Here is a 12,922-nt window from a genome sequence, read left to right on the forward strand (position 1 = left end):
ACGAACGCCGTCCCTTCGGTTTGTACTAAATTCGTTATAGAATATAAATATTTTTATAGTAAATAAAGAGATTTTTAATATTTATTCGGCTACTAGTATAGGGGATTATTATAATACTTTTATATAGAGTCGCTTCTTCTTCTACTTCTCTTATCGAAGGTACCGCCGTACGGTTTCGATTGAAATGTATATATTATATTCGTTGGCTAGAAAGGCACAAATCTCGTCGAAGTATAAATTGGGTTTTAATATAAGGAGGTTTATAACTTCCTTTATAATATTAATTATAGTTAATAAAATATAGGGAGTAATATAGTATATACTATATTTTAAACGTTTATATAGGAAGCTTTCTAATATTCTAAGAAACTTATAATAGTAAAAATACCTTACTAATATCCGATAGAGTATATTTATATTTCTACGTACTCTTTATATTTATACTAATAATTTTAGCGATATTATTAGGATGCTCGTTATTTATTAGTATTATTATTATTAATACCTTCTAACAGGTATTAGGGAAGTATACTATATCGATAATAGTTTAAAAGATAACGTAAATATCAAAATAGATAATTGTACAACGTAGAGTATTAAAATATCGACTTTTTGTACTAGTTTTGGCTAGATTTCGATGTTAAATGATTGAGTTGAGTCGTGTAAAGCGATGTCAAATGGCCAGATTTGTCAAATGCGGTGTGTGTGTGTACACGCACACACACCTCTTGCTAAGACTGCACAGGCGATTGAGTGTGGGAACACAACAAGCGGCGGATTGGCCAAACTCGGCCGTTTGTCGTTTGTCTTATTTTTTCTTTCTTTGGACACACCGAGAATTTGGACCTCAACGGCCCAGCCCGCTTCTGCTTCGGTTTGTCAACGCCACTTTCCACCTGCCCATTCTTCGGCTAAGCGGCCTCACTCAGGCCTTTCTCTCTCCTTTAAGAGATGCAGATTTCGCAGCTGGAGAGCGGAACGGTCGTCGGTCAATTGGCAATCGGTTGCTAAATAACGTCAACACCTCCATCCGTTTTGCGTTTGTAATGGGAGATGTTGAGAAAACCACGGACGGCCCTGAAGAGCTTGATCAGTGATCAAGCAGAACAGTCAAGCATCGAAGATATGCCTTGTCTAATTTCTCCTTCCCTTTTGAGGCGACACCCGGTGGATCCAAGTTGTTGCTCGACCGGCGGGACGCATGGTCCCTGTTGACATCTTATATTCTTTCGGAATGTGCTCCGGTATCTCCGATATCAGTACATATGCACCGGCCCTGCAAGCTGATTGTTAGTAGGTTCGCTACGCCTGCGATATGAAGCTATTGCCAATATCAGCTAACCGATTTAAGTCAAACATTCTCAGCCCTAGGAGCAGGAACACCATGTCAAGATGCAGTCCGCAGATTCTAGACCAGGAACCGTTACCCGACAAAGCTTGACGCGCCATTATCCCACCTCTTTGAGTTTTCTTTGAAGAGGAAGGTCACCCTTGCAATGGTGAAGTGTTGAGGAGCCTCTCCGTTTATAAGCACAGTCCTTACCTACCTATCGAATTATCCCCTCTTTCTTCAGTTAGATTTTAGGGCCGTGGTATCAAAGATGAAATACTCATTTTCCGTTCGTTTAGTAACAGCGCTGGCGCTGCTGCCCTTTGCGCAAGCAGCGAAGGAGGTCTTTGCTCACTTTATTGTAAGTCCACCCCCACCCGTTGGCAAACAAGAAACACTCAACTCACACATGCTTTAAGGTGGGAAATGCTCGTTATTATGACCTGCCTGACTGGCAGGATGACATCCGTCTTGCACAGAAAGCTTCCATCGATGGCTTCGTTCTTAACATTGCTTCGCAAGACGAAAGCAACGCCAACTCCCTGGCCAATGCCTTCCGAGCTGCCAATGCTGTCAACTTCAAGCTGTTCTTCTCTTTTGACTATAACGCACAAGCTCCTTGGTCCAAAGACGCCATAACCGCCCTGATCAATCGCTGGGCGGATGAGCGCTCGTACTTCAAGCCTGACAACACCTACCGACCTTTAGTTTCCACCTTTGAGGGACCAGATCATGCGGAAGACTGGCATGATATCAAGGATAAGACCAACTGCCTTTTCATCCCAGACTGGTCTTCCCTCGGCCCTGCAAACGCAGCCACAAAGGCGGGTGGTGTTGTGGATGGACTATTCAGCTACACTGCTTGGCCAAAGGGGCCTTCTGCCATGACCACGGAAATGGATGAGCAGTATCGGACCGCGTTAGATGGTCGTCCTTACATTATGCCGGTCGCCGGGTGGTTCTACACCAACCTGCCCAGCTGGAACAAGAATTGGCTCTGGAAGGGAGATGAGCTTTGGGACACGCGCTGGCAGCAGATAATCGAATTCCAGCCCGAATTCGTGGAAATTCTTACCTGGAACGACTACGGCGAATCGCACTATATCGGCCCAGTCCGCGAGAAATCGCTTGGGCTGTTTCGGAGTGCAAATGCACCGCTCAACTATGCCGAAAACATGCCGCATGATGGGTGGAGGAAATTGTTGCCCTATTATATTCAGCAGTACAAGCAAGGCAGCAAGGGCCAGTCGACCAAGCGGATCCCCACCACTGTTGTCAAAACTATGACCACTATTGTTACGGCGCCAGCTCCATCGCCGACCTCAACTGTCTTCAAAGCAGCGGAGCAGGTGGCACAGCAAGACTTCGCTGTGCCAGAAGAGGCGGTGGTAGCCTATTATCGGATTAACCCAGCAAAAGCTTGTAGCAACGGCAACACGACTGGCAATGACCCGAAATATCAGGAGGTGTACGCACCAGACGAGCTCCTGCAGGATAACATCTTCTTCACCGCCTTGTTGGCAGAGCCAGCCGATATCAGGGTTTCGATCGGTGGGAAGGACCAGAAGGCGACCTTCTCGAAGACGCCGCAGAACGGCAGAGCAGGAATTTATTCGGGCAAGGTGTTGTTCACCAACAGCATGGGGGATGTGGTGGTGTCGGTGACGAGAACCCTGGAAGACGGGACAACGCTGCTAATTGCGCAGGCGAAGGGAGGACCAGCTATCACGACGGAATGTGTGGGCGGAATGGTGAATTGGAACTCAGCTGTTATCAGCTCCTGATAGGAGGGCTCTGATTATTATTATTATTATCTTTGTAATTACCATAGACGACCTGATGACTGATGGCGTCAATGATTTAAGTCATGAACATTAATGTAAATATGAATGTCTGATGAAGTCCCCCTCAGGTTCCTCAACTTTTTTTGTTGTGTGGCGGTGAAGAGATGAAATCGACGGCCGGCCATTGTCATCAACGTGGAGGGCTGTCGAAGGGCTTTCTTTGTCACCATGCTATTCTTTGTGCCTTCATTGTCTGATACTGGCAGTTGTCGGGTTGCTGTTGGCCTTGATCCCTGAAGAAACTTGATCGGTTGTCGTCGCTTCAGTGAGTGGATATGGCGATCATGGCGGAGTTGGAGTGTTGGGGTTTTGACGATCATTCTTCCTTGTCCCGCAGACCTTGATTGTCATCCCTTTAACTGCTCAAATGTATCATTTTCGCCAAGACCAGAATGTAGCCAATCGGCTGGCCGTATTTTATCCACCTTTACATCTGCACCCATACAGATACCTAAATCTCGCCAACTTTTGTAGCACTTTAGGTATGGAGACCAATCAACCAATAGTATCATCCTCCTCGCCCACAAAACGAAAACACGATTTTTTTTCAAACCTCAACACAACGGGTACAAATCTCGTAGTATTTGCGTTTGATAATGAAATTCTATACTTCTATCCTAATCCTTCAAAGGCCAATATAGAATAATTAGATTTCTTAGAAAAAAGGATACTTTTCGCATCGGCGATCTTTTGCATGGATCTTCCTGCAGGCGTTGCTTGGCGGCGTCAGAAAGTCACCAAGTACTGCAAGTCTCCCCCGGTCTTGGCAAAAATGATACATTTGAGCAGTTAAAGGGATGAAACGTGAAGAAGAGAAATGATTGGCCAATACTTGAATTCCAGCCAATCAAGGTCCATCCCGATGAGCTCCCCGCACCTTTTCCTGTCCTTGTCCATGCGAGAATGGAGTTCAAGCGGCCCGACACCATCATAGTGTATGTACATGTAGTGTAGAGTAGGGTTACATGGAGCGGGAAGAGCATCGTACATAGATGAAAGGACCCTAAATTTGCAATCCCGAAGCAGCCCTTTTTCGGATGGACAAGGTCCAAGGGCACGGACTCTATCAAAATCGAACTCTGGGAACATCTTCATTACCTGAGATGCCCGTCAAGTCATTGAACATCAATATTTCCCTTGTCACTAGCCGCAAAAAGACCTCGTGCCAAACCTGATGTACACACTTTTCTCCTCACCTTTATGACGTCTGAGGTTACTTCTAAGCTAATCAACAACTCTTGATCCTATGGCATGCTAAGGTTCGTTCAACATGGCATACCAAAGACTCAGAAACGTTGGACTTGGTGGAGTGCGAGGGATAGGTTGGTGTCGCATACAATTGAGGCAGTCATTAGTAGGTAAGATACCTCGACAGAGCTGTATGATTACAAGCCTATTTATTTCGAATTACAAGGTACCTACTACCTAAATATATCGGGCACACGATATAAGTCATGAGTTGAAGAATTATGTAAAGTGCTTATTTCGTAAATCGATTATACATGCATGAAATAATTTATTCCAACGCTAATCTAGTTCAAGTTGATCTTCTCTTTCGTCAAGTGCATAGCCCAAGCCAACAATGATCACCAAAAGATATGACGAGAGACCTGCTATACGCCCTAGCCTACCAAGCTAAATTTACCCTACGCGATATCTGAGAACAGCAAGCAGAAAAGACCCGTTTCAAAATAACACAACTGCCTCACTTGAGACAGCCCGATTCAGCACCATCTAGTAACCACTCAAACTTCATCAGAACTCAGGCTCCGAATCAGTCTCTCCATCCTCCTCATCCGGGCTCTCTGAAATGGCCCTCAGTCCCCTCCCACTGCCCCTCGTCTTTCCCGGGCGATGATGCGTGACATCATCAATTGCTTCCCACCTACCTGTAGTTGCACTCATCTCGGCCAGATAAAATGGACCATGGACTTTGATAGGAAAATCTCTAACCAAAGGCGTCAAGCATTTCTCATAGGTACCATGCATGGTTAAAGGCGGCGCACTAGCCGTTTGGAAGGCTTTTTCCTTGATTTCATGCATGAAATTTTGGACGCGTGGGTCGTTCGATTCATTCAGCCCCGTCATCAACATACACCCAGTCAACGAAGGGGTAAGCTTCTTCTCGAGCGCCTCAGCGCGGCGAATGAAATTGCTAAGGTCGGGTGGGGGACAGGACGGTTCGCGAATTCGCCGGCCTGCTTGGTCCTTGAATTGCTTCAGCTCGTGACAGAAGTCGTAGTAGAGCGAGAGGATGGCGGTCATGGGCGCGTCTCCCGGGATGGTACGACCCCGTTGGGGGTCATCGGGGTAAGGGACCGCGCCGTCTCTCGGTGGCCGCTGGTGCTCGGGCAGGTTGATGCAGATCAATAAACGTGCCCATTCCATGACTTGGTCGATGTCTCTGGTGGCCATATGGTTGGGGTTAAAGCCGAAGTCCCAACCGGCATAGCCAAAATCACCGAGGTAGAAGTCTGGGATGTCGCTGAGCTCTCCGTCGCCGGAAGGAGCAAAGTGCAGCCATATATTACCGGGGTGTAGATCTTTATGGAAGATTGGTTTCTTGTAGACGGTGTAGAGGTGTTGCAGAGAGCTGAAGACCTGGTGGAGCATGCGGGCGATGAGTCTTGCTGGAAACCGCTTGTCTGGGTTGAACTTGGTGTGCTTGATGGAGTTATACTTGGTCATAATCAAGTCCTTGACTGAACCGCCGTTGATGAGCTGCCAGTAGGATACCAGATGGAAAAGCCCATTCTTGGACTGGATCTTTTCGTATCCGTAGAATTCCGGAATCAGTGGTCGGATATCGGGCGAGCGAGGTGGCTTACTCAGGTATTCTTCCATGAGGTGGAACTCATTGGGTTCGATGCATTTGCTTCGATCGAGACGGTTCTTGCTCACCTTGCGAATGAGAAGCTCACCTGTGCTGACTTTCTGGACGACTTGTGCTTGGGCTTCGGCGCCATGACCGGCCGTTCTGCAGAAGACATAGTCAGATCCTCTGAACTTGAAGAGATACGCTCGTGTGTTGGAGTCGGACATGGTCGTTGAGGGGAGGCAACTGACTTTCAGTGTATGTTTTCGCTGTTGGTTAGTCTGCTGAGATGCTTATTCCCTGTCTCTCATAAGACGAGACATCGGGATGTTTATAAACCGTACAGTCTCGCCGTCCACAAAGCAACGGTCGAATAACCATGTTATTTGGACACCCTGTCGAAGGGTAAGTTTAGTGCTCGTCTTCAATGGAATTGTTCGCTGAACTCAAAGAGTAAATGAGGCAGAATAAAGCCGCCAAACCTCCTTTATTCAAAATTTACGGCGGACAATGTGACTGCTGGGGATTTTGCTTTGTTCTCGTCATACTGCCGTCTTTGGTCGTTAGTACAAGGGAGCATTGTGCTCGAAATTCAGTCCCGGACCATTCGCCAGAAACATTTTATAAGTTTGAAAAGTCGGTTTGACTTCAGGGGTAGTGGTGAGCTTTTTGAGTATTTGCCTGGGGGTTGAGTATGCGAGTGGAATGTTTAGGCTTCATATTACCGAATGATATTCGTGTGCCGTGCTGTCCTTCCAGCGACAAGGCGGAAAAAAAAAAAAAAAAGGGGGGGTTCTGTTTTTAAGCGAACAAAGCACACTGAAATGGACTACATTACTAGTAAGGCTCGTCTGGTCAGATTATCCTACCCGAAGCCACTTGAAATGGCTCCAGTTCAACGAGTAATTAATCTGGTGAAGAGGACTTTGCCATATTTACAACACTTCCGATGTCGCAGCTTGAATCGTTTCGCAGACTCATTTTCCCGCGAGTAAAAGGACGAATGTAGAGATGTTTCGTTGAACGAATCCAGATTCTCGCTCTTTATTCGTAGGGGAGTTCGTGATAGCTTCTTTTTTTCGTGTGACGATGGTGACGATGAATACCTGGTTGGAGATGTATTCGAGTGCCAAGAGACTGTTTGTTGGAGCGTTGGAGTTGAGGTGCGAAAGACGGAGCTGCAAGTCCGGCCCCTGGACGTTCATTCCGCGACCAACCAATGAGCTGCTGTGTTCTATTAGTCCTCATCAGACACAGAGTTTGATTGGTCCCCAGAAGTGCAAGTGTGGATCTGCGTTTCTCTGCGATTCCTGCCTAGACGAGTGTCAGCACTTCGTCCGACTCTTTACTACCATCCTCTCCTCACACTCAATCTTCCTCTATGGTAATGTCTAAACGACAAGTCAACAAGCCGCCACCCAAAACCTTGAAAGAACGTGGACATGGACCGACAATCAGTCCCCCCTCCCCTGGCCTCTGTCGCAATATCGCTGCTGCTAAATTTCGTGGACTTGGGGTTGGTAGCTCATCGGCGGTCATACCGATTCGAACAATATTCAGCTTTCCTCTATATGTGGTCAACAGTTATTTTTTCATCTTGCAGCAATGAAAACTCTTGACTAGCTTGAGGCCTCGGCGTTGATCCTCAACCCACCCCCGTTACAAAGGCGCCAACGCTCAACCTCTTCCGAGATATTCTCTCACGCGCCGACAACACGAATACCAACAAGGTGAGCGCCTCCTTCAGCTTTCTACTGGCTGTGGCGGTATGATAAGACCGGCGTTCGACTTTATGTATTGGAATTTGGATACCATTGTTGACTTGAAAGTCTCAAATACCACATAATGAAGTAATTGAGCATAGCGTATAGTTGCCCTTATTCGTCGACCAAGCATCCCATGGGCCATGCTGTTTCGAGATACTAACCCAACCTACTACCACAATCCCCTTAGCCTGAAGGCATTTGTTTTTTTTTTCTTCAAAATACACTAACAGTGTTCGAATATGAACAAAGAAAGGGAATGTGACAACACAGGTCCCAGACCCAGTCCCAGACCCGGCCGAGACACAGGAGGTGCTCCAGGCCAGGCCAAGCAGGCAGGAAAACTTCAACTCCTCAGTAGCCACCAGTGGCCCCGTTTCGTCGGATTCGATCACCAAATGAGATCTATTCAACTGATTTAATCGCTGGGAGTGCAAACCGACTCGCCATCAGCGCTCACGCACTTCATGCCTGAGCAGCAGTCTGACGTAACTCGGCATGTGGTGAGAATGGCACGGCATGGCTGGTTTACGAAAGGCTTGGGTCAGCTCAAGCTCGTTATTTTATCTCTTTGGGGTCATTACAAGACAACCTACCTCTGGGGCGTAGCGGTAGTCCAGATTGGCCTCACGCTTAAAGAGGGACCGCGGCTGCAGTTTAGCACCGCTGGGACTGAGACGGTGACCGGGGAGTACCATGCCGGAAACCAGGCCGAGGAAGGAGACAAGGACAATGGAAGCCTTCATTTCTGCTTGTTTTATTTCCTGGGCTCTGGAGATGGCGCTAAGCTGTTTGGAGAAATGCCGAAAGAAAGAGCGTCGGGGTAAAGATGTCGAACCAGCGACAAAAGGTAAAGCGGTTAGAAGTGAAGGTGAAGGCAAAAAGTGAGGTTGAGGTGAAAACAGCAGAAGATCCGAAGCACAGCTTCACCTATTTTTGGCTGAAGGAACCTCTTTCCGTCTCTTTCTGCCTGCGAAAGATGAACTACCACACAAAGGGGGTGGTTGTAAGAATGCAATGCCCAAACTAGGAAACTGCAAGTAAAACTAGGTTTTAAGAAAAAAGCGAACACCGGGTTCGAAAAGAAGGAGGAGAATCTGGAAACACAGCAGAAAGAGACCTGGACGAGAAAGATTTCTCTATGCGGGAACGTAGGTAACTTTGGCCCGCGGCCATCTTTACTTATAACAGAGCCTCTCCCTCCTCCTTCCCGTGGGCACAGAGGGAAAGACGAAATCGGAACTGCGGAAGTTGCGTTGTGCCAAGATCGTCAACGTGAACCGCAGGACGTACTGTGGGGTTGACGGTCGGGTACCTGAATTGCAACCTGGGATAAACCCCCCTGAGAGGGATGTGGCGTCAGGGGTAGCACTAACAGTGACACATGGGATCTAGGCATGAAACTGTTAGTGATACGAACCCCGGGACTGCTGCTGCGGGGGTGAGGTAGACGAGGCATGGACTCTGTTTCGAAAGGTTACAGCAAACGCCGACAGTGCCAGGTCACTGACGGGCATCGCCTGTCAATTAAGATCATATCTGTGCCGATTGGTTCATCCCATCTTGCTCGTCCGAATCCTGAAACACGCTCAACATCGAAACCTGAAGGTTCACGCTTCTCTCAAAAGCAACGCGCGTTTCCCTTCCGCCTCTATTTTACTTCTAGCGGCGCATTCCCGATCACCGGCACGATATTGGAGGTTGAGGATGCCCAAAACATGAAATCCGATCAGCAATATCAGATATCACCTACATGACGACATGTAGGTTGTACTTCAACAATGCTGATCATCACCACCTCCATCACCTCTAGATACTATTAGCAACCACCTACTCGACCGCTTACCCAGCCCCAATCCCGTCCACCGTCTTGTCATTCGTCGTCTGCTCCCCCTCTAAATTCTTCGCAATATTATTCGGAAAATTCCCTCCCACTGCCACATTCAAAATCAACATAATTCGGCATCCTCGTAACCGCCGTCCAAGCCTTTTCATCCCCAATCTGCGCTCCAGTCAACACCACCATCGGCCTTCCCTCCACCAAATACTTCATATTCTCGCCTTTCCAGGAGGTTCCTGTGGCGATGACGCATTGGAAGGACGAGGGGTGGAAGCCCACATGGAAGGAGGGGGAGAACGTCTTGGAACAAAATGTGGGGGAGTAGCCTGATGGTATGGCGATGCCCCGGCGAGAGAGCTGGGGTTGGGTTGGGGCTGCTAGTGCACCCCAGGTCAAGAAGAGTATTGCACTTGCGAAAACAGAAAACGTCATGTTGACTGTGCAGCTAATGGGCGATGGTAGCGAGTGGATAAAGCGAATGCAGTCAAGTGACTGTCATCCTCAACAAGAAGGAGCTTGTCCAAGAGGGGAATCTAGTAGGATGATTTCTGTCTTCCATATTTCAGGCTGCGAAAGCCATGTTTAGACACATCTGAATGGTTCAGTTGATAGCACGAAGCTATCCAGAAGTCTGTCCAGGATGTTCTGGCATCTGACGAATTGCTTCGTTCCTATCAGATCTCGGAAATAGCCTTCACAAAAGGCCTACTCATACTTCAGGTACCGTACAACCACATCTGGATCGAGAGAGCAGTTCTCCAATGCTTCTGGAGATCTACTAGGGGACACACTCAGGTTGGTCCCGGCAGTGCCTGGTTTAGCCCGCCGCTGCGTCGTCGTTTCAGCTTGCCGTGTCTAGTTCGGAGCCTCATGATCCGGGCAAATGGTCCAAGTGCGGTTGCACAATGAGGTAGTTAGTCTTGCATGTCAAAGTAATTATGGACATCACTTTTCTCACGGCTTTTGTTCACTCATATGGCCTTCTACTGTACCCATCCTACCTACCTTGGCAGGATGGAACCGCAGTCCTCGAAAAAATATGCTTCGTATCAATAAGCTCTTTACCCATACCCCACGGCACTCCTACTTGCACTAACGAACCACGAACGACGCCACATATCCCTCTAACTATTACCCTGGAACAAGACTGCTACTCGGGGTTGATGCTGGGAAATGTCATAGGACAGCTATTGTAGTAAGAAATGAGGAAGTATTGTTTCCTGATCATCTTTTTTGTCTAGGGATAGGTAACGACAATAAAGGACATCTAGTATTAACTTGGTAAAGTAGGTAGGCATTGATGTATATCAGTTGGAAGGTCGCCAATGTTTCTTAGCTCTCATTCCGCGCCATGATTGCCTCGCATGTAGGCACTGCTTTCACCAACGTGGTTAAGTGGTACTCTTTCGTACTACATGTTGACCTACCAGTAGCATACGCCGCTCGAATCGTCATTACATCTGCAACCGCGAGATATAGCAAGTTTTCCGGGTAGAAAAGCACTCCTCATTCCTGTCATCCATGGATCAACAAAAGAGAATTCTGACCTGTGTAGAACAAGAAGTGGAACCCAACACCAACCCTCCATCATCTCCTATGCACGCCAGAAGCCAAGTCCCTGTTACCGCAACAATGATAAACCTAGTAATACACCCGCTTGTCGTGCCAGAAACTACAATACCGAGAAAGAAAACAAGAAGGAAAGATGAAATGCAGCCCCAGTCATGATCTTCGTAGTATAATCACGCTCGCCCTCTTCAAAGAACACTGTCAGATGGCTGTCTCTTGACGAGACGCCTTCTCCGTTGTATCTGACCTAGCGTCATCGTTGTTCTTGGCCGCAGACACTGGCTTCTTATCCTTGATGCTGAGACCCTCCATCGCCTTGCTGGCTCCAGAGAACGGACATGTACTGTCAGATGCAGATGCCGCCGCCGCCGCCCAGTCTTTGCTTTCGACAACGGACGAAAAAGGACACGCTGAGCCGCCAGTAGCAGCAGCAGGAGCCGAAGAAGAAGAGGCTTCGGCAGTCTCATCCAGCACCTTCTTGCCATGCAAGAACCCTTCCTTCTCTACGACGCCAAAGTCCATTCCGTCCGTGAACTCTTCACCATCATGTACATACCATCTGGTGAACAAGTCGTTCTGGATCCAAATAACCTTGCCCAGTGCCTTGACAAAGGCAATCTTGCGCGGCATCGGCAGGCGTGGGTGCGACAGGATGGCCTCGTTGAGAATGTCCTGGATGACGCCCAGGGTGACGCCGATGTGGATGTACTCGATGTGCAACGGGTGCGTGCGGCCGAGCCCAGTGTGCATCATGCCCACTTTGTCGAGGTACTCCCAGAACTCCATCTGCGTAGGGTCCGAGCATAGCTTCTTAAGATATGCGCGCAGGAACAGCTTGCGGTGGAGAATCTGGGGGCTTTCCTCGTCGGGGACCTCGTCCATGGAACCCTCGAAGGCGGTGCTGCGGGTCTGGAAGGCGCGCGCCGTGATGTCGTATTGGAGGAGCTTCTTGTAGACGATGTTGACTACGGCGGGGATCAGGGCTTGGATGTACTTGGCACCGGAGGAGAGAGCTTCGACGTCATCTGTATTTGAAAAGAAATGTGAGAAACACTCGTCCGTGGCTGGCCCCTGAAGCCATCTTTCCTGAGGATAACTTACCGGTGCCGAAATCAAGGAAGGAATGGAGATAGCGGATGCGCGCCTCGAGACTGGTGTAGAGCTCCTTGCGGTCGATGTGCTGCATCGGGGCTCTGGTTCTCGCAGAGCTCGAGCTGGCTGAAGACGCCATTGTGACTGATGGTTCTTTCTACAAGCCAAGAGGAGGATATGGATGTGTTTCTTGATGGCCCAAAGAAGTGGAAGAAAAGAAAACAACACCCGACGTCTTGCAAGGTATTGATGTTCGAGACTGCAGTCAGTCAGTCAGCCAGTTAGTTAGTGTTGAGCTGCTGGTGAAACCGGCCGATAGTTACCTCTTTATGGTGGAATTGGTGGGGGCGGGACGGGTGTTAGTGATAGCGGGGAACCTTGATGTCCACGAGTAACGCAGATGGGCAACGTAACCTCAAATAAAATAATAGGTAAAAAACTCCAGATGATTGGAGAGGAGGTTGTGATCTGCGATCCATGAGAAGTTAGAAGGACAAATGGTGCTTTTGAAGGCCCAAAGACCATGGTGATGCGAGCGCCAAAGGTACCTGCTTCTCTCGTGGGGCAGCACAATGCGCCTTCCCGAGTGGTGGTTCGATAAGTCACGCCATGTTCGAGGTTCCCGGCCCATCAACAATCACCCCATAGGTATTGTGTTTTTTTTTTCCT

At 48.3% G+C, this 12,922-nt stretch overlaps 4 protein-coding genes across 5 annotated transcripts; 1 reads left to right on the top strand and 3 right to left on the bottom strand.

The window, feature by feature from the left end:
- The first annotated feature begins 900 nt into the window (after positions 1-900).
- NCU07355 (glycosyl hydrolase family 71 protein) lies at positions 901-3,237 on the top strand. The gene is made up of 3 exons (XM_953242.2): positions 901-1,289; positions 1,352-1,691; positions 1,750-3,237. Exons 2-3 carry the CDS (start codon positions 1,602-1,604, stop codon positions 3,112-3,114), a joined length of 1,455 nt encoding a protein of 484 aa, XP_958335.2. The 5' UTR covers positions 901-1,289; positions 1,352-1,601; the 3' UTR covers positions 3,115-3,237.
- A 1,928-nt stretch (positions 3,238-5,165) lies between these two features.
- NCU07354 (hypothetical protein) lies at positions 5,166-6,216 on the bottom strand (the record flags this gene model as incomplete). Its single annotated transcript, XM_953241.2, has 2 exons — positions 5,166-5,179; positions 5,271-6,216. The coding sequence occupies 2 exons, from the start codon at positions 6,214-6,216 to the stop codon at positions 5,166-5,168; spliced, it is 960 nt and encodes a 319-aa protein (XP_958334.2).
- Positions 6,217-7,774: 1,558 nt separating this feature from the next.
- Positions 7,775-8,987, bottom strand: NCU07353 (UPF0499 protein). The gene is made up of 2 exons (XM_953240.2): positions 8,349-8,987; positions 7,775-8,275 (listed from the first exon to the last, which is right to left on the bottom strand). Exons 1-2 carry the CDS (start codon positions 8,496-8,498, stop codon positions 8,171-8,173), a joined length of 255 nt encoding a protein of 84 aa, XP_958333.1. The 5' UTR covers positions 8,499-8,987; the 3' UTR covers positions 7,775-8,170.
- Positions 8,988-10,745: 1,758 nt separating this feature from the next.
- On the bottom strand, positions 10,746-12,751 carry NCU07352. Of its 2 annotated transcripts, XM_011394852.1 has the most exons (3): positions 12,577-12,751; positions 12,263-12,512; positions 10,746-12,186 (listed from the first exon to the last, which is right to left on the bottom strand). In XM_011394852.1, the coding sequence occupies exons 2-3, from the start codon at positions 12,390-12,392 to the stop codon at positions 11,363-11,365; spliced, it is 954 nt and encodes a 317-aa protein (XP_011393154.1). In that variant the 5' UTR covers positions 12,393-12,512; positions 12,577-12,751; the 3' UTR covers positions 10,746-11,362. The 2 variants fall into 2 exon arrangements, with proteins under 2 accessions (XP_011393154.1, XP_011393155.1); XM_011394853.1 differs by having other exon boundaries at positions 12,263-12,751.
- Positions 12,752-12,922: the final 171 nt, after the last annotated feature.

This window comes from Neurospora crassa, linkage group I, assembly GCF_000182925.2.
Source record: "Neurospora crassa OR74A linkage group I, whole genome shotgun sequence".
Taxonomy (NCBI): domain Eukaryota; kingdom Fungi; phylum Ascomycota; class Sordariomycetes; order Sordariales; family Sordariaceae; genus Neurospora; species Neurospora crassa.